Source organism: Nothobranchius furzeri, chromosome 10, assembly GCF_043380555.1.
Source record: "Nothobranchius furzeri strain GRZ-AD chromosome 10, NfurGRZ-RIMD1, whole genome shotgun sequence".
NCBI classification, from domain to species: Eukaryota; Metazoa; Chordata; class Actinopteri; order Cyprinodontiformes; family Nothobranchiidae; genus Nothobranchius; species Nothobranchius furzeri.
In genome coordinates, this window is record NC_091750.1 from 43,834,366 (window position 1) to 43,854,547 (window position 20,182).

A 20,182-nucleotide genomic window follows, 5' to 3' on the forward strand; every position below is an offset into this window, starting at 1 on the left:
AATCTCGGGGGAAGGCAGTTACAATCATCAGCCATAACATTATGACCACCCTCTAAAAATGCAACATCTCCCACCCACAACAGGGCTGATGGAGACCAGAGCACCACCAGGCCTCTGAAGGTCTGCTATTGAATCTGACACGTTGATGGTAGGGGTCCTGGGATGTGAAGCCCCCCAAAGCTCTTACACTACCCGTGGGACCATGATTATAGGTTTACAGGAGGAGATCCCGAGACGATGTGTTCATCCCATGGGTTCAGATGGTTCTTCCTCTAACGTTGGGTAACGGGGTACGCCCAACAGGCCCTTAGCACCAGTTGGGGCGTAAAGCTGCTCTAGCAACAAACTCACATCTGATTACGTCCTCCATTAAAATCCCAAGTATTTTCATAACAATTTAGCTGGGATCAGCAACAAGCTCCAAAAGGAACGTTCTCCTGAAGGTGGGTGAAAGTGTTTATGCCAGGAGAACATGTCACAGGTAGCACCCAGACACCTGTTTTCCCACAATGCCTCTGGTCCCATGTCTCTTACAGGTACACAAACAGAAACGCATTAAACAAAACCTGATACTCCTACCGTTTAAATAGCAGCAGACAAATTTCTGATGTGCTTGAATCTGAACCAACAAGAACGTCTTCAGCTGTCCTGTAGGTCCTCTACTGGACCAAAACACCAGGATGTCTCCTCATCCATCAGCGAGCCCCCGTGATCCAATCACCCGTCCTGTCCGTGGGCCACTCCAGGAATGACTGAGGACATGCTGCAGCTACCAGTGAGCTGTGACCTGGTCCATCTAACAGCATGGTGGTGTAGATCAGGATGCTTGGGCCTATTTCTGCCTTTCTGGGTTCACCAGAAGATGACGTCATAATGTTATGGCTGATTACCTCGTGTTTGTGACCATATTTACACAATGCTAATGCTAACTGTTGCTAACCGTTGCTAACACTGCAATTTGATGTTCTGCAGATTTGAATTCAAAGACCTGCTAAACCAAGCTGGACCTGGTGTGTGTGTGTGTGTGTGTGTGTGTGTGTGTGTGTGTGTGTGTGTGTGTGTGTGTGTGTGTGGGGACAGAGTTTAGACAGGCAGGTGGAGTGTGTATACCAACACGCACAGGGAGGGAAGAGACTCCATGAAGCAGGCTGCAGGCCAGAGCAGGGCGAGGCTGAGGCAGAGGAGTCACAGTCAAACACAGCTCATCAGGAAACATGCTAACATTAGCTAACACAGCTGGGCAGTAAGATGACACTAGTGATGATGAGATCAGGCAGTGGGGGGCAAACAATGTCAGATCGGACACAATACAGGTGATTCTAAGACATTGTCATCATTTAGGCAACCAGAAGTTTCTCTAGAATTACAACAGACAGAAATGATTCAAGAGAAGTCAGCGGCTTTAGAGGACAGCCGGCCGCAACAACCAGGATGTGCAGGTTCTCCCTTCAGGTGCAGGTAAGCTGCTGTAAATCAGCGTGTACAGTGACACAAGCTCTCACACATTAGAGCAGAGTGGTGGGCAAGCAGGTGGAGTTAAAGCTGGAGCTGTGTGTGTGTGTGTGTGGATGGAGGGTGCACAGCAACATGGGTGCTCACTAAACCAAACTGCTGGAATAGAAGAAGATGGAGCCTCAGCTCCACCCCCGCCCTTCACACCACCACCAGCCGGGTGCTGTGACAGTAGCTCAGGATTTAGATAAGATGCTGTAGCGAACATTAATCTGGTCATATTTAAGCCTTCCGTTTCCAGCTCTCCCTGATGCTAAACAGGTTTTGTGATCGATACCACAATGGTTTGGACTCATCTGTCTGCTCTAGATGCTCTTGGATGATGTAGTTTGCAAATGAGAGTAAAGTAAACATAACCAGTCTGAATTACGGGTTTCGTCTTTCAGAAACACGTAGAAACGGAGCCATACCGTCAGAGAGACCTTGTGTTTTATCCACTGGACACAGGTTGTGGAACCACTAACAAATACTTCCTCCTCAGTAGTATTTCACCTTTAAACTGGCATTAAATAAACATGAGAGGGCAGCTCTAAAGCCAGACAGCCACACATCAGGTCCCTCTACCCGAGTACTGCATGGGACAAGAATCGTACCTGGTTTTGGCACAGAACTGGTCATGGACTGTGGCACTTTGTCATTTATGAGCTCCACACACTCGCTGGGAAAGAAGCCGACCTGGAGAGAGCAGAGCAGTGAGCGGTCAGATGGAAATGAAAGCAGGACGGAGACGACACCCACCGGTCCAACAGACAGCTTCACTTCTAAACATTAAACTTGATCTGCAGGTTTTCAGATACACTGGTGTCCACGCCTCCATGACCCTAACCAGACACCAGATCTACAGGTAGGCCTTCAGGCCTAAAGATGAAAGCATCTTCTGAGCGGTGTGGGCGGACCTGGAAGCCGTGCTTGCCCCTCCACCACGTGGTGTCTTCTTTAGGGGGCATATCAATCACAGACACAATGTCTCCAACCTGCAGGGACATCGGACACCAGAGAGACGTTTCAATCGGTGGATTATCGCACACGTGTTGTGATGTGGGTCAGGCTGGTTAGAAATGGTTGTCATCACCTCAAAGGACAGCTCGTCGGAGGCCTGAGCGATGTAGCGCTTGATGACATGGGCCGCTGCTATCGCTGGGACGTTGATGGATGACTCTTCATGAACCAGCAGGTGATTCCCCTTGTTGTCAACCTGGAGATGAAGCCACCATGAGGAAGTAGGCAAACACAACTGTTTCTGTCTTCATTAGTGTGTTTATTCATTCATTTACTCCGAGAACAAATCAAAACAATTTAATTTGCACTTATAAACTTGATACATTGGCTATCTGTTAAATTCAGAATATATTTTAAGATCCTCCTTCTCACATATAAAGCTCTTAATAATCAAGCTCCATCATACATCAGTGATCTGATTGTTCCATATGTTCCTAACTGAGCACTTCGCTCTCAGACTGCTGGTCTACTGGTGGTTCCCAGAATATCTAAAAATAGGATGGGAGGCAGATCTTTTAGCTTTCAGGCTCCTCTCTTGTGGAACCAACTCCCAGCTTTAGTCCGTGAGGCAGACACCTTGTCTACTTTTAAGACTAGGCTTAAAACATTTTTATTTGATAGGGTCTATGGTTAAAATCTGATGTTAGCCCAGATCTGGACAAGTGGGAGAGTAGTGGGAGGTGGAGTGTAAAGTCGGTAAAGACGGCTCTCCCTTGCCCTGCCTCCAACATGCCTCCATCTAAAAGGCTAGGTTATCCAGAGTTATCTCTGTAGTTATGCTGCTATAGGCTTAGACTGCTGGAGTACATACTGACCACTTTCCACACTTGACTACTTTCTTCTACAATCTGCTCTTTAGCTGTATTATTTCCTGCTATTTCAGCTGTGAACTTTATTTTCTCTCTAAGTGTTTATCTCCCCAGAAGAAGCTACAATGATGTTCTGCTGAGCTGTGGTGCCCTCATGGAGGGGGCCATCGTCTTGAACACTGCTGCTAACCACTTAAACATTCTTCCTCTCCTGATAACAGTTTACTTTCTTTGACATTGAATGTGCTACTACTAGTTTACCTATTTAATTATAGATTCATTAGGACAAATACAATACAGTTTATCTCTCACCAAATAGAATATTTACTAAGAAATCACAATGTAACCATAGAAACACTACTTGGTGCGTGTGTGTGCGTGTGTGTGTTCTGTCTTCTCCATCCCCAGTGAGTCATGGTGGATGGTTGCTTATACTGAGCCAGGATCCTCTGGAGGTTTCTTCCTGTTAAAAAGGAGTTTTCCTCTCCACTGTCGCTAAATGCTTGCTTAGTATGAGGATTGCTGTAAAGACTCTGACACTAGTCAGTGACTCGAAGCAATTTGCTGGGTTCCTTATATAGAAAACTTTTTACTGATTGGCTTAATGAACTGACCTGTATTGGAATGTTTACTGTGTGAAGTGCCTTGAGACGACTCTTGTCGTGATTTGGCGCTATAGAAATAAACTTGAATTGAATAATTTGTTAAAGCCATACAGTATGTATTTAAAACCATAAACCCCAGCTGGATGACCTTATGACCTCTATAGCAGCAGTAGGCACACCCAGCATCTTTGTAAGCTCAGGTGAAATGAAGCTAAGGTAGATGAAGCTATCCTTAGGTGTAGAGCTGTTTTCATCTAACAGGTCCGACTGGACCTTGGAGAGTTACCTCCATCCACGTCAGGGCCGGCCCACAGTTAATCTTGTTGTCAGCGATCGCAGAGAGCCGTGAGAGGTAGGCCAACAACATCTGGGAAACGGACTAATGAGGAGGGAACCAGAGCCATTAGTGCCATTTCATCCACTTCAAAAAGCAACAGTCCCGTCTCCCCATCCAGGAGTTAAGCTGAGCTGATCATTGCATAAACACACAGTCATTGCACTCAGGGTTAACATAGTAAAGGGGAATAATCAGACTTCCCAACAACACAACACCATCCGGCTTTACTAAAGGCAGAAATGGACTGGAAAGAAAAACTCTGTCTAATCTTTTTTCAAAGAGATAAATAAATCAGAAACATATGGATGTAAAATTAAATGTTAGGTAGTTTTTCCTACAGAAATGATTCTGACTCATGGTGCTTCAGACCTACAACACCTTAAAGCTGATTCTCGGCTACTGGAGCTTGGACGTGGTGGTGAAGCAGCGTCCCACTGGGCCCACTGGCAGGTGGATCATTAATCTGTGTGAAAAGTTGTCTGAGAGCTGCTGGAACATAATACTGGCGGCCATCTTGAACTGGGTTGCATCCATTGATTACTTTCTGAGTTTCAGGAGGAGTTTGGCGTGTGTATTATTGTGGTTCTTGCCTCTGACTGGTCCGTCAGGCTGTCCAGGCGAGGCAGCTCAGGCAGCTGCGAGAAACGTCGGTCGTAGATGCAGAGATGCAAGTGCTTGTCCAGGACACGGAAATCTTCATAGCTGCGCTTCACAATCCAGCTTCGACCCTTCAGCGGGGCGACAAAAAAACAAAACACCGTCTGGTTTAGGAACCACTAACAGTCACACCCTGGTCTGCCATTCCTCTGAGACCTGTTGGGGGAGCAGGTCTCAGTTCCAACCAAACCCGAGAGCGGTTCCTGAATACTGTCAACAACATGATCCAAGTTTCACCCAACAGAACACAAGATGGAGTCAACAGCTTAAGTGGACCTGGACCAACTCTAACCCCAACAGGACTCATTCCACTACTTCAGCCAGCTTTATGTTTTTAATTAAAACTGTTAATTATGTGGATCAACAATGTTTTGAAGAATGTGTTCTTGCCAAACGGGTAGAGCAGCACAATGTTGCGTTTAAGAATCAACATTGCAATTTATGCATTGGGTGGAAATCAAAAAACAGTTCTTGTTGAGAACTGATTCCTACCATTTCAATTCCTAGGAATCATTTGACGTTTTTGCAAACGATTCCCAGATCAATTCCAGTAGGAGCGAATGACGTCACCACGCACGCAGCGTAGCTTCCGTATTCACTCAGCAGGCAACATGGCGGTCCAAAGTTTGGTTATACTTCACGAGAAAGGATGACAACAGGGAAACTTTTAATAATTGCAATGTGGATGAATCATCAAAGAGAGGAAACGCTTTGGATATGCAAAAGCATTTCTGCACAAAAGATGCAGTACTTATAACTCTGGACTAGAGACTTTTAATGCAGCAGCAGCGGTGGCGCTTGCTCCTCCTCTGCTGTTAATACTGCAGGTAACTAATAAACTAACACTGCTTATCATGTTAGCACCATTTGCCTTATAATCAAACCTCCACACCAGCAGACTCCAGTGACTAAAGTCCGACCTGTGGTGACTTTCTTCCCATCTTGCAAAAGCTACAGCAGGAAGACGACTCTGCCTTCACAAGAAGCATAAAGCATAAACTTTTGGAAAGAACTTTCCAACCGATACGGGTACAATGGATTATTAATTCACTGACAGGTGTAATGCAGGAGACCATGTGCAGTAATATTTTGCCAACGTATTAATTCCCACCCCTAGAAAGCATGAGCGATGGGCACATCACAGGTCCTGCTGAGATGAAGGACTTAATGTGTTCTCATCTAATAGTGCCTGACACACAGCAGCCCACCAATCACAATCAATCTTAGACAGTTAGAGGAAGCAGACCACGAACGGTTGGTTTAGTGATATCTGTTCTCCAAATTTCATTGGCTATTTGACACTCGAACCAACAATACATCATGCCGCTAATGGTTCTAGCTACACATGGGAGAATAGGGGTCAACCCTTTGACCTATCGACCAATAGCTGAAGACTATGTCCCAGCAGAGGAGGGTAACCCTTCACTTATTGGATCACGTAAGATGTCAATGATATGTTGGATTGTGGACAAACAATTTTATTGGAGAACGCTAACTGGGCCCTTGTGGACGTAAAACGAGGCTTTAGACGGTGAGTTGGACTGTAATTGGAATTTGAGAATGTCTTTTACCTCCTGTAGTTCCTAAAACACCAACAGGTTCAGTGTCAACCAGATGGCAGGAGAGCAGCATAACTTAATGCGCTACCCAAGTGGTTTGTTGTGAATTCCTGTATGTTTTAATATGGCCGTTTAATTTGTATGGACAGAAAAACACAACGTGAAAGCGTTCCAATTTCGTTCAGCCCTAGAGAATGATGCTAATAAACCAACCTGCAGTGACACCAGTCCAACAAAACCTTTTCCGTTAACCTGCAACAGTTCTGTTTAGTTTTGTCTGCACAGACACTGATTTAGTGATCAACATGAAAACAAGTCAAAATAAAAGTCAGGTTTTCCAGTTGAATACTTAGAAACTAGATTTGTTTCCACATGATTGACTCACTCAGTCTTTCCAGGCTCAATGCAGCGTTTCAAAGCCAACAGCACAAGTACAAACCCAGAATTTTTCCTCTCAACCCACCATCCTGTATCAGAACTTAGGGAAAAACTAAATAGTTTTGTTATTTTTTGATCTTGTGAAAAAAAAACATAAAACCTCACAGAGAAGCTGGCAGTGTACGTTGTCTGCTTTGATTTTTCCAAGCAGGATCAGTGAGAACCAAGGCCAGTACTTGTGCAATTGGGCCTGCAGCTGACTGCACGAGCCACTGGTGCTGGGGCTGTTTTTAAAGAGTTGGCTGGGAGAGACACCACCACTGGGAGGGCTCTGTGGTTCACTCAACTCGCTTCTTCTGTCCTAGTTTCAAACTCTGCTTGTGGTTTGCTCCTCCTCCTTGGGTTTGTGGCACTGAACCAGACTCACTGTGCTACTTCTCTGTGTCCTGAGCGACCAACTGCAAGGATTTTCTTTCCTTTCTAAAGAGAACTGTAACTTTCCAAAGGCTGAAAATGGAATTTCCAAATACACATCTTCATACCTGTTTTATGGCATCTGAGCACAAAAACAGACACCACAGAGTCTAAAATTGTTTTTATGGAGTACTGGGATGAAGCTTGGAGTAACTCTCAAGCTTAAAGTCTTTATAACAAAATCTGAACAAACTGTACCTGGCACGCCATCCTATATACGTGAATATACAGTCAGGCCACGCCCCATAGACAGAGCTCAGTCGTGGTGGAATCTACGGTTGTCTTTCAAACTGTCTCTGCATGCTATTGGACAGCACTAGGACCAAGCAGAGCGACAAACGACTGGAGATATTAATCGTTTCAGAAATCTGCCAACGAGGCAGTCTACCGTACACCGTCGAAGAAGTAAAAGCAAATACATCTTTTTCAAAATAAAAGACTTAAGTACCTCTATCTGCTCATGTCTCAAAGAAAAGCTCTGGTCTAACTCGTCCAAGTTTGATGCCAAAGCGGTTTCAAATGAGCACCGTTCCTGAACAGACGCCATCTTTGTAGTTTTTCTCCTTTGCAGCTTTGGTGCTAAGCCCACATAACATCCCTCTACAAACAGAGCGCTGTGACTGGCCCAACCTAAAATAGTTTGGGCCAATGGCAGACTTGCTGGAGCGTGGCAGAGCTAAATGTTGCTGCTGCTGCTACGGTTGGTCCAGATTTCTAGGCTGCCTGAAACTTGCGGAAAATACACAACATGTCTTTAATAAAACTGAAGAAAACAGGGGTTTCCAAAGCATTTGTTGCAACATCATCCATGAATGGCGTTGAACCTGAAAATATCCCAGATTTTATAACAATAACGAGTTTCTGACACAACCTGATTCAGGCCGGCCTCAGCATCAGGAGGATGAAACCATCATGTGTGTGTGTGTGTGTGTGTGTGTGTGTGTGTGTGTGTGTGTGTGTGTGTGTGTGTGTGTGTGTGTAGGCGCTCCTACCTGACAGTAGATGTGGACCAGGTACACCAGCTCTTTAGACTCATAGCCATTCCGTGTGACTTCACACTGCTCGTCTCCGAGGGACAGCTGAGAGACACAGAGAGGTTGGGAACGTTAAAGCGGTCTCAGCTGAAGAAGAGACGGCTCTTCACGACCCAAACCTCAGCATTTGGAACAAGACAGATGAAACGATCAACAGGCATGTTTGTGTTCAAAGTCAAATCTCCTTTTCTGTCCTGTTCTTTTGCATTTAATCAGCAGAAAGTTGATCTGTTCAGACAAGCAATAAAAACACAGCGGACGCTTTCTCAACAACCACTGATAGTGAAGGTATTTATTAGTTCTGATGGTGTCTGTGCCACGCCAGGGAGACCGTAAGCACAGCTGTGTGTGTGTGTTCTCATTTCTACTGGCCTGGCTTAGAGACAGAAAACTACATCCCTGTCTGAGAGACACTGACCAGTCTCACAGGAGATGGTACCAGTTTACTTTCCTGTCCACAGGCAGACCAGTGGAGGCGAAGTGTTCTGGTATATTCTTCAGAGATGAGCCACCATTAGGACAAAAAGCAGCGGGTCCAGGTCACAGAAGCAGACAGAGAACACACCAGCCAGTCTCACTCATCTAGAGGAAAGACATCCACCTAAAGTCCTCAGAATCAAAACCTGTGACCTCTGACCTGTTGGTCTTAACCCCCACCACCACCCACACACACTTGCTGGGTGAGAGGCAGTTGTATCATCAACTCTCTGCAGTTTTTTTCATGCATTTTGTTTAAAGGGACTTCCTACAGATCAGCCTAAGATGGTTTTGCTCTGTGGGACAAAACCCGGAGAAAACCCACACACACACGAGGAGAACACGTCAACTCCACGCCGAAAGGCTGCAGCCGGGATTCTAACCTGCAACATTCCAGTCCCAAGGCTACGGTGCTAACAACTGCACCACCATGCCGCCATTTCTAAATGTTTTTAAACAAAGAAACACTTCCAAGAGAAAATGTTTAATCAGTTTCTGAAGTTAGCATAACGCACCATGTTATTGGTCAAACCTGCAGGAATACGTCTTTTAGGACTTTTTGATGCTGCATTCCCTGTTTCACCTTACACTGGAATAAGTAAGGACAGTCCAAGTGGTACTAAAGTTCCCAGTGAGACAACACTAGCAGCTTGTCGGGGCGAGAACACACAAACATAAACGTCAGGTGGAGGTGTCGTAGTACTTCCTGCAGGGATAAAGTTCTGTGCAATAATATATGCAATCATTTTAAAAACACATTTTTTTTTTACTATTCATTTGTTTTCCCAGACCTGACCACAGCAGCTTCCCCACGGTTGAGTAACAAAGACATCCTGATCTGATTTCCTGAAATGCAACACTAGTTTGTGATTTCCTGGTTCCTGCAGTCCTAAAGCAAAGAGAAAGCATTCACCCGCTAACTGCAGCAGCAGGAACGTGAACCGAGGAACAAAGGCTCAAATGTCAAAGAAAGACAAAGGTGTCATACGTACAGGAGGTCCGGTCCAGTTTACACTCCCAACACGTTTATTCCTTCCAGCTTCATGCTGTCCGATCCGACCTTTCTGCTCTCAATGAGTCTTTTTGAAAAAGGGAAAGTGGACATCTAGCCTTGTCTCACAGCTGTAGAGTGCAGGACATAACTGTCAACTGTCCGTGTTTTCTCTGTGCATAGACTCTCCCAGTGTGAGGCTCAGGGAGAGGGACGGAGAACAGAAGAAACGACAAGCTCACCAGCAGCTGGAGTTGGAGGATGCGAGGCTCCTAGATGGACTCCTCAGTAGGACAGCTTTCATCTCCTCCATTTTACCCTCTCTCATCCTACCATTGTGATGTCCACTCCTCATTTCCATGCATTTTCTTTCTTGTTAGATTCAAACAGGAAATCTGCACCCAATGTTAGCAGCAGTGGGGAAATAAAACATTCAGAGAAACTCAATAAAACAGCAGCTTTTCCTAGTTTTGTTCCTCACCTCACCGCCTGCTTTCTGTGTCCCTCCGCCACATGCAGTTCACTTGCTTTTTTTCCCTCTCCGCTGTCTGACATACTCTCTCACCCCTCCCCCCTTCTCTCCACCTCCTGCCCCTCTCTGGTTGGTGCATTCCCAAGACAAAGAACGATGAGGGGAGAGACACAGCAGCAAGAGGAGAGACTGAGGGCAGGAGGGGTTGCTCTTGGAGGAGAGCTACTTGTCCTCCACTTGTGCAGTCTTTCTGTCCGTGTGTCTGTCCTTCTGCCACGGGGCACTTGACTGTGGAGCACTCTACTACCGAACCCTGCAAGCATCCAATACTCTCTGAACCATGCTGGTAGGGACAGAGAGGGAAAGCTGCTGAAACAAACACCAGCCGGTGAACTCTGGCTGGAAACCAGTGAACTGGATTTAAATCATCAGAAGTTGTAAAATCTGACTTCCCAACATCGGGCATCAGTAGAAGAGCCCAAACTAAAGTTCTGACTGGATAACCTACTAAACTTACAATCACCAAGGCCCTGTGTTAGACTGGACCTGTTCAGAGTGACTCCAACCTCTCGCCCAGTAATAGAGATGGAGACCAGACTCAGGACTGAATGGTGCAGAAACACCAAGCTACTCCCGTCCACGTCCAACAGCAGGTCATACATAACTCACAAGCACACTAGACCTGCTCAATATTCAAACTCCTTTAAAGCGGTTTAAGCAAATCTGCAAACAATCTAGATTTGAACACAAACACGCCAGATGCATCTATCCTGACACGGTTATGCTGGAACCGGAAACCCACATTGCCAGAGGAAACGAGATGGTGTTAAACACCAGTTGCTGTTTTCTAAGTCCAAACATCTTTTGTTGTCCGTTGCGTCAAATGTTTTTTTTTAGGGGGGACTCTGGTAGTTTGAAGCCGAAGTGGTAGCAGCCGGCTGTTGCTCCTTCTCTGGTATGAGCAAAGAACCTCTCACACCAGTGGCGTTCTGTTGCTAAATGTGAGTGAGTAATGGTTCGGCGAGACAGACAACCGGATGGTCCAATAGTTGCTTTTGGATCGTAACGTGTTATTGACGGTGGTTTTTAGATGTGAGAGAACAAAATATTTCCTTTTTTGAAATCTACACAATATTTTTATAGCTATAGAACGTTAGAACGCTGCTAAGAGGCATGAAAACATGTTTTAAGCTCGTCTGTTTTCTAAATTTGCCATTGCAGCTTTGAGCAGAAACAAAGTGAACTTAATTATATTTAAAAAGGATCTTTTTTAATAAGCAACACTTTATTTTGATGTAAACATAAACCGGCCAAAAGAACAACTAATATAAAAACGGTCATTATTGGCAGCCATCGTTAGGTACGAATCAGTGGGACTGAAATAAACCACAGCGTGGTCTCTAGAGGGGCTATTCACACACTCTGGTGTTTTCGTCAGACTGCAGGACGGTGGAATGATCGGGCTGCTGTGTTTGGGAACTTCAGATGGAAGTGTGAGGGAACTACATCTAAAATCATTACTTCAGCTATAAAAAATGGACTGGGTTGGACCCAGGAGTGGAACAGAATTTTAACTGAGAAGAAAGTTTACTGAAAGGAGGTCATGGCTTGGAGCTCTAAGCCAATCTGATTGCTGCAGTGTGCAGGCGCAGGCCCGTAACTGGAAGAAAGAACTATCTAACTGACATGGAAAGGGACAGCAAGAGGCTGAAATAGATTTCCACTTAAGTGCAAAGAGTATAATGTCAATATGTACATCCTGCTAATTCAGGTCAGTTTTTTACAGCTGTCCACCCACCTCATGCCAGATAAAGTACTGGAAAAGTGCTAGTCAATCAAAGACCAGAGGCCAAATGGTTTGACAACTGCATTTTATTCCAGTTTGACCACACAAGCACGCTCTGGACAATGTCAGCATGCTCTTACGACTTAAGCCAGGCAACAATCCAGGAGGAGAGTAGGAAAATCTTCCAAATGTGTAATCAGAGTTCAGTCAGAGGAAATAAAGCAGTCTGATCCTGTTTCAAATTCTGTGTGTATAAAGAGGAAATGAAGCGCTCTAGCATCTCAGTCTGGACCAATATTAAAACAAACATGTTAATCTGCAGAGAGGCTGAAGGGTGGCTAATCTTGAGGCCTAACGTAATGTTGGAAGTGCTAGTAGTTAATTAAAAAGGGAACTCACTAGTGTCATGCTAGCAGCATACAATTCACTATCAGCTGCAGACTGAGTGTGATGTCATCAGCCCAGGTGTTGCTAAGCTGCAGACACAACACCCCAATGCATTTGACTTCAACCACCAGAGAAAATAAAATACGACACTTGTTTTACGCTAACGCCAACAAAACATACAACTTCTCTGCCACACCAGTCATAAGCAAAGGGGATCGTACTCTGCTGAGGGTTCACAATCCTTGCTAAGATGCATCCTATCCTGGGGCAGCAGTAGCTGAGGAGGTAGATTGGGTTGCCTCATGATCGGAGTGGTTTGGGCGCGATTCCAGCTCCCGCCAGGGGTACTCTGCTGTTGTGTCCTTGGGAAAGACACTTCACCCAACTTGCCTGTGTTGGTGGTGGTCAGAGGGGCCGACGGCGCCAAATGGCAGCCTCACCTCTGTCAGACCACCCCAGTGCAGCTGTGGCTACGCAGTAGCCTACCATCACTGGCCATGTGTGAATGTGAGAGTTCACACAAGCATCTCTGAGTGTCCTAAGTGTCCTAAACAAGCGCTATATAAGTTTGATGTACTATTATTATTATTAATATTATCCTATGACCAGGGGAGAGACCCAGAAATCTGAAGATACTCTGCAGGGATGTGTTGACTATATAAACGTCTGTTTGGACAGCATCGTCCCCACCAGAACAGTTAGACGCTTCCCAATAACAAACCCTAGATCACTTAAGACCTGAAAGAAATGCTTTATAAGAAAAAGGAACCTCTAGGGAGGAAAACGGAATTATTGAGAAATTTAAATAAAAAACAACACCCCCCCCCCCCCCCCCAAACGCCCGACTGTCTTTCTCCAGCAGTCAGGTGAAGAGACAGGTGGAGGGACAAAACCATAACCGGATGGCAGCACCACTCTAACCTTAACTGACCCAGGAGGTTCCAGTCCTGTGGAAGACACCCCAACTTATTCCAAAACCTTAAAATAGATCATCTGTCTGACATTAATGATAGACCTGCTGTCCAAACACCAGACATCATGAAAGTGTTTAGTCGTGTCTGCAGAGCACAGCAGTGAAAAATCACTGAATATTACAACCGAACCTGAGTCTGAACTGAGTCACATGACCATACAACTGTTTTTGTTTATGTCACACAGCACTTGTTTGTTTTCACGCACCCCTCTTACTGCTGGCGGTCTTCCTCAGTAAAAGATAACATTCCTGGTCTCCAGATGGAAAAAAGTTGCACTGTTGGGAAACATGAGGCTGGACCAGATCGCTCATAACATTTTGTTATTTGTCTTTTACTTTAATACACTTTTAGTTTTAGGCTACCAACAGGTCAGACTCAGTGCTGTTTGTTTTTAAGCACGACTAAAAAATGTCATTCAGCAAAACTCTGCTGAACTGAAGCTGTTAAAATTTACCTAAAAGTGACGAGGAACCATAAGTAGTACCATCATTAACCCTTTGATGCATGAATTATGAAATCTTCAGCCATGATTTTTTTAACAATTTTTTTCATTCATCTTTAGGTGTGAATGAAACAAATTTCAACAAATATTTTTTGTAAAATTTTATAATTTACAAATAATTTATTATAGGTCCACCTTAGTGGACCACGTGCATTCTGAACATGAAATATGTTGGCTTGACTTACTGAAGTCCAAATGGAGGGGCTCAAATACAATAAAGTCTTCAACAGCTGTGCTTAATAGCAAAAACAAATAAATAACAATTTTGAGTACCTGTCCACTGTAGTGACCATTATGCACCAAAGGGTTAAAGCATTTCCACTGAGCTGCCCCAAACACATCTGTGTGACTTAGACAATGCTGTGTGCAGTAACGTTAGTGTAGAGGACAACAACCATGAGACACACAGAAAGAGATGTGTGTGTGTGTGTGTACTCAGGCTGGTCTTTGTTTCCGACAACAACAGCAAAAGGAGTAACAATTACATCACCGTCAGCTCACAGACCCCAGGAGGAACACGTGACATTTATGATGCACCCAATCACCCTGGAACATGCATACATCTTGCACAGTTCTTCAGCTTCATCAGGATTGTTGGCTAAAGTCCTCTCACAATCACAGTTAGGGTTCCGATCAGGATCAGAGCCGATGATTCTAAACTCAAATGTACAAAAGTGATGTTTTTCAATTCATCAGGCTGGAAATGTGTTCAGAAAGGTTTTGTTCCTATGAGGAAAACGCATGACTGGGTCAGATGTGTGGCTCTGACTCGATGCTGGAGGGAGCTCTCCGAGGTAAAAATTGGTCCAGGTGAGAGGGGGTAGGTGGAGCCCAACCCTACGCGCAAGGGCAGAGTTAACACTCCTCATGTGGAGCAGAAGAGCACACTAGAAGCTTATCCTCTACCTCCGCATTAAGAAGACCTCTGAGCCTCCAACATGGAGTCGCTGAAGACAAGCATCAGAAATCCTACAGCTCCCCCTAGAGACCGAGTTCTAGCTCCATCAGGAGCTCATCTGGTTCTTGGGAATCACATTGCCATCATTATGTCTATTTTATAAAACTCCTAAAATATAGTAACAAACGCATTTTAAACAAACTAACAGGAACTTTAAAAGCATTTCTCAAGCCCACCCACACTCATGTCCTTTTAACATGAATAAAACGAAACTTTTGTTTATTATCCCTCACATAGGAAACTATGGAGCAACAGCAGCAGCAGACTCATGGGATCGAGTAAGATAAGTTACGAGTATTATTCTTGTGTATGCGCTCACGCCTCTTCTCCCAGGAAAATCCCAGATTTTAAGGACTAGGAATAAAATTCTTAAGGGTTCCATCTTATGCTATTTTAAACCATCGAGAGCGAAGGTAGGCTCGCTATAGGATAAAATATTACCGGTGGCTCTATCTTAAATACGAGTTAGCCTGAATGTCTACCTGGAAATAAAACGTTTCATTTTAGTGAAACTCCACCCACACACGCTCAGACAACAGCACCTTAGGCAAGTTGGTATCGGCTATGGTAGTCCAGCGGTTAAAGCGTCTGTCTACCATCCCAGATTAGCCATGTTCTGACGTTTGTTCCACTCCTGGTGTTGGTGGTAATTTATTTAACCAGCAGAAGCAGGAATCGTATTTTAGTTTAATTGAATATTTTATGCAAAATATTTAGTTCTGGTGTTGAGACTTTTTAAGGTATTATTTCCAAATATCTAAATTCAATGCTTTTAACCCTCCCACTGTCCTAATGGGTGTGACCCCGCGAGGAAAGTTAACTATTCAGCAGGGTTGACGGTTTATCCCTTGGGTCCATGTGGCAGGGGTGAGGAGTGAGCACCACCTCACCTCTGCCACGTGGACCTCAAGGGATAAACCGTCAATCCTGCTCAATGGTCAACTTTCCTCTCTGGGTCACCCATGAAGACAGTGGGAGGGTTAAGACTTTTTAAGACCCTGCAGGAACCCTGCTGCATAAACAGACCATAACCTTTGAATTCCCAAGGGATTTTGGGATCTCGCGGGTGGAGCGAAGAACACGTCAGAAGCCGCTTCGCTGCTGAGACTCTCAGTGTGCACCGGAGTGCTGTGATTGTAAACCGCTGCCGTTCTGCACCGCTGATGCCTCCAGTGTGCAGCCGCGGTAAGCCACATATCGAGATTAGCTTACACTAACAGAATTTTCTTTATTATTTTTTTTGCCCCGTGTCCTACTACTAACAGAATTTTCAAAGGAAAACTCAAACGTTGCAGTTGAAACAGGAAAATGCATGAATTCAGCCAAGAATGGGTTTGATTTTTTTCATGTGGAAATAACAATAGCACATGGTATATATATATATATACACACACATATATATATATATATATATATACACACACACACATATATACATATATATATATATATATATATATATATACATATATACACACATATATATATATATATATATATATATATATATATATATATATATATATATATATATATATATATATATATATATATATATATATATATATATACATATATATATATATATAGCCCCTTTAAGGACAATAGACTCCATGCAGTTGAGATTAATAACCGAACACCAGCTCACAACAAAAGTCAAAAGTGTAACACAACCAACAAAGAGTCCGGTTCAGATCCGAGCAGCTCCAGGTTCAAATCGACTTCTGACAAATACAGGATTATTTCATTTGTTCAGCAGCAAAAGGCCAATCAGCGCAGTCTTTCCCAACCAACAGACTGCATGAAATCTTCACTTAAACACAATCCACCACAGGGCAATTGGGAAATTGTCCTTTGGGTAAACCGAGTCAGCCCAACCTAGACACCAGCTGTGGTGTTTCTTTGGCCAGGTGAGACCAGCATGTGCTGAATGGTCCCATCTGGGAAAGCTCTTACCTCTACGTGCAACCCAACACACCTGCAGAGCAACTGTAGAGTGGGGCTGGGCTGACGGGCAGAGGAAAATGGAGATTGGCCCTGTGCAAACGCCACTTATCTAGGCACCGCTGAGGAGTCACGCCGGAGCAGCCAGTGGTATCACACAGGAAGACAACTTACACACCAGGTCATTTATTACCCGAGGTGGACTTTAGCACAGAGACCAGGGAGAATCAGGATTTGTGGAATGTCCAGGCAGGTGGGTAACACGTCTTAGCAGGTAACAGGCTCAATGAAATCTGCGGGGCAACCTGAGTAATCAGGAGTTTATAGTCCAGGGAATCTAATTTCATTACAATTGAACTGACTTTACTGCCGGTAATCAGCCTAAATCCGGACGTGTTACTTCAAGCTTTTAGATGACTTCTGTTGTGAACTATTGATTCTGAAATAAACTAAAACAAACTCCTCAATTCTTTTTACCAATCATGTTAAAATGGATTCTTTAATCCTTCATACTTAGAAAATAAGTTAAACAAGTAATCATCAAGAAACCGGTAAAGTTTTATCACTGACCTTTCCATAGAGTCAGTTAAAAACACTCACCTCCACTGACACACAGGTGCATTGTGGGTAAAAGCCCTCCAGCCAGGCAAGGCTCAAGTGCTAAATCTGCTGTCAGCTGTGAAAACTGTTTTTTGATTTATCAAGGAGAAATCAACACAATCTGAGTGACTTCCACCTGAAAGACCTGTACCTGCTGGAGACGTTAAAGCTCAAACACACGCACGCACACACACACACACACACACACACACACACACACACACACGAGCGTGCACACACACACACACGAGCGCGCACACACACACACACACTTTAGCTCTAATCACACATGAAATAACAGTCGCACTGAGCTGCTGCAGGTCATTCATTCCAGGTGCACGACTACAGGTGAACCCCAAAATGACACCGTTCAGCCTGGAGCTGCAGTGAAAGTGGATGGAGAGTTCAGTTTCTGCTGCAGATCCAGCTTTAAACAACGCTACAGCCAGGAGGTAATTACAAATGACTAGAATAGCACTCTCACAGTCATTCTGACTGCAGCAGGACTGAACTGAACTTTCATCAGAATAAAAAAAAATACTTCACTCTATAAGTTATAGATCTATAGACATCAAAGTCAGCCCAAAAACCAGGGCAATGCCTTTGTGTCCAACGGAGCTCATCAGGATGTTTAAAACATGGAAAATAAAATATAAATTTGTGTCAAACGACCAATAAAATTAAATTTGCATTAACAAAACAACAAAAACGTTTCTACCTAAAATATTTTCTGCTGACACATGACTTGTGCTCTGCTTTGAAACCAATCTTTACTGAAGACACACTTCAAGGTTATTTTGTTTAGGTGGTTGAGATTTTTATCATCAGAAGATGTGCAGCTGTGTTCGCCCTCATCACAACCATCCATGGACAAACTGACAGACCCATTGACATGAATACGTCGTCGCCCCACTGGGCGCTGGAGAGCATAACAGCATCACCGCCATACTGAATGGGTCTCCTCACTCTCCAAAGTCAATGCAGAGTGGGCACCTACGCCCATTTTGAGTAGCCGTTGTACCGGTGTACTATTGAAAACAGGTCATGTGGGATTACTGGTGACTTCTAGCCTACCTGATAGAATTCTATATTTAAATTAATTTTCATTTATTTAGTTTAATTATATTTATATTTTAATTATCATGCCATATCTTGTGCCTGATGTTGTGGAAAAAGCTTAAATAAATGCGTTTTTTATTTGGGTAAGCACCTTCCTCAGTAGAAATGAATGCACTGGGGGTGAGGGGAGACCCATCTAAGATGGTGGCCAGCCACTACGACAGCTCCAGTAGGCAGTGCCAGTCCACGGGGCGTCTATGTCTGTGGACAGGTGAGTTATCTCCTCTTTAACGAGCCAGCGTGTCTAAAATATCAACAGAAACACAGGAACAGATTCTGGGCCATTCGCCAGAGTTCCTTCCACCCAGCAAGAGGAAAACAGAAACCATTCAGCAGTCAAACAAAAGTGGGTCAGAGCCAGCAGCAACCAGAGAACACAGCAGAACCGGGGTTTAACACAAGAACTCGGGTCGGCGCAGCCATGGAACCCTACAGCATCGGTTCTGGTTCTGACTCAGCTGTCACAACAACAACGGCAACTACTGCCCCCTACTGGTTCTGTCACGACAGGAATGGAACTGTGTGTGTGTGTGTGTGTGTGTGTGTGTGTGTGTGTGTGTGTGTGTGTGTGTGTGTGTGTGTGTGTGTGTGTGTGTGTGTGTGTGTGTGTGTGTGTGTGTGTGTGTGTGTGTGTGTGTGTGTGTGTCAGTCTATACATCACAGTGGGGACCAAAACAAGTTTTTTACCTGCAAACGGAGGACATTGGAAGCAAAGTGAGGACATTTTGCTAGTCCTCACCCCGGGACAATGTTACAGAACTCTACTGGTTAGTTTTGGAGGGATGGTGTGAATTCAGTTTTAGTTAAGGTTAGGGTTAGGAGTAGACTGGCTATGGTTAGAGGCAGGGTTAGGTTTAAAATGAATGGAAGTCAATGACAGTCCTCACAACGAATGCTAGAGTGTGTGTGTGTGTGTGTGAGTGAGTGTGTGTGTGTTTGTGTGTGTGTGTGTGTGTGTGTTTGCGTGTGTGCTTACTGAGGAGCAGCAGGAGGCAGCAGAGGGTCTTTGCTCCTCACACCTCTCGTCTTTGACCCTTTGGTTGCTCCAAATAAACTCATAACAATAACATGAGTAATGATATTTAGGTGTAACTGAACTCAACACCATCAAAATAAAGTAAGTTATTTTAAATATTTATAAAAGAAAAACCATCTAGGCCGCATGCCCTTTCTGTTCTGGTTAAACTGCATTGTTGCTGCAATAGTGATTATGCTAGCGTGCCGTGCTAAAGGTTTTCCTCACTTTGCCTCCTGGCCCTAGTGACCAACACGAATCAGAACAGAAAATATGCGGGAAATCAAGCAAGGGGCGTAGCTCACCAAGCGCCAATGTCTCGTTAGTTCCTCAGGAACCATGGAAAGAGCCCGCCTCAGAGCAGGAGTTAAAATGGTTCCAACGCGCGTAAAACCGGGCTGGTTCCTGAAAAAGGTTCTAGGAACTACAAAAGGTCCCTACAGACAAATGTGCCTAATGAAAGATTATTAGTGGGAATTTGATCTTATGTTGCTTTTAATCCTGCACATTTCCGTTGTTTCTCATTGAGACTGTGTTTCATGTTCAAGCCCTTATTTGTGTTTCAGTTTAAGAACTGGCCTCATGTGTTGCTC

General features: G+C 44.3%; 1 protein-coding gene across 8 annotated transcripts in view; it reads right to left on the reverse strand.

Annotated features, from left to right (window-relative positions):
• The window catches only part of arhgap32b (Rho GTPase activating protein 32b), a 90,159-nt gene that overhangs the window by 24,226 nt on the left and 45,751 nt on the right, over positions 1 to 20,182 (reverse strand). For 3 of the 8 annotated variants that reach the window (XM_070555663.1, XM_054730471.2, XM_054730470.2), the window contains 7 exons: positions 8,323 to 8,409; positions 4,853 to 4,990; positions 4,212 to 4,304; positions 2,585 to 2,707; positions 2,409 to 2,486; positions 2,106 to 2,187; positions 1,121 to 1,171 (listed from right to left, as the gene is read on the reverse strand). In XM_070555663.1, coding sequence (XP_070411764.1) covers positions 1,121 to 1,171; positions 2,106 to 2,187; positions 2,409 to 2,486; positions 2,585 to 2,707; positions 4,212 to 4,304; positions 4,853 to 4,990; positions 8,323 to 8,409 — 652 coding nt within the window. Of the gene's footprint in view, positions 1 to 1,120; positions 1,172 to 2,105; positions 2,188 to 2,408; positions 2,487 to 2,584; positions 2,708 to 4,211; positions 4,305 to 4,852; positions 4,991 to 8,322; positions 8,410 to 9,833; positions 9,904 to 16,867; positions 16,956 to 20,182 lie in introns of those variants that run through there. The other 5 variants (XM_070555666.1, XM_070555665.1, XM_070555662.1 and 2 more) reach the window with 3 other exon arrangements.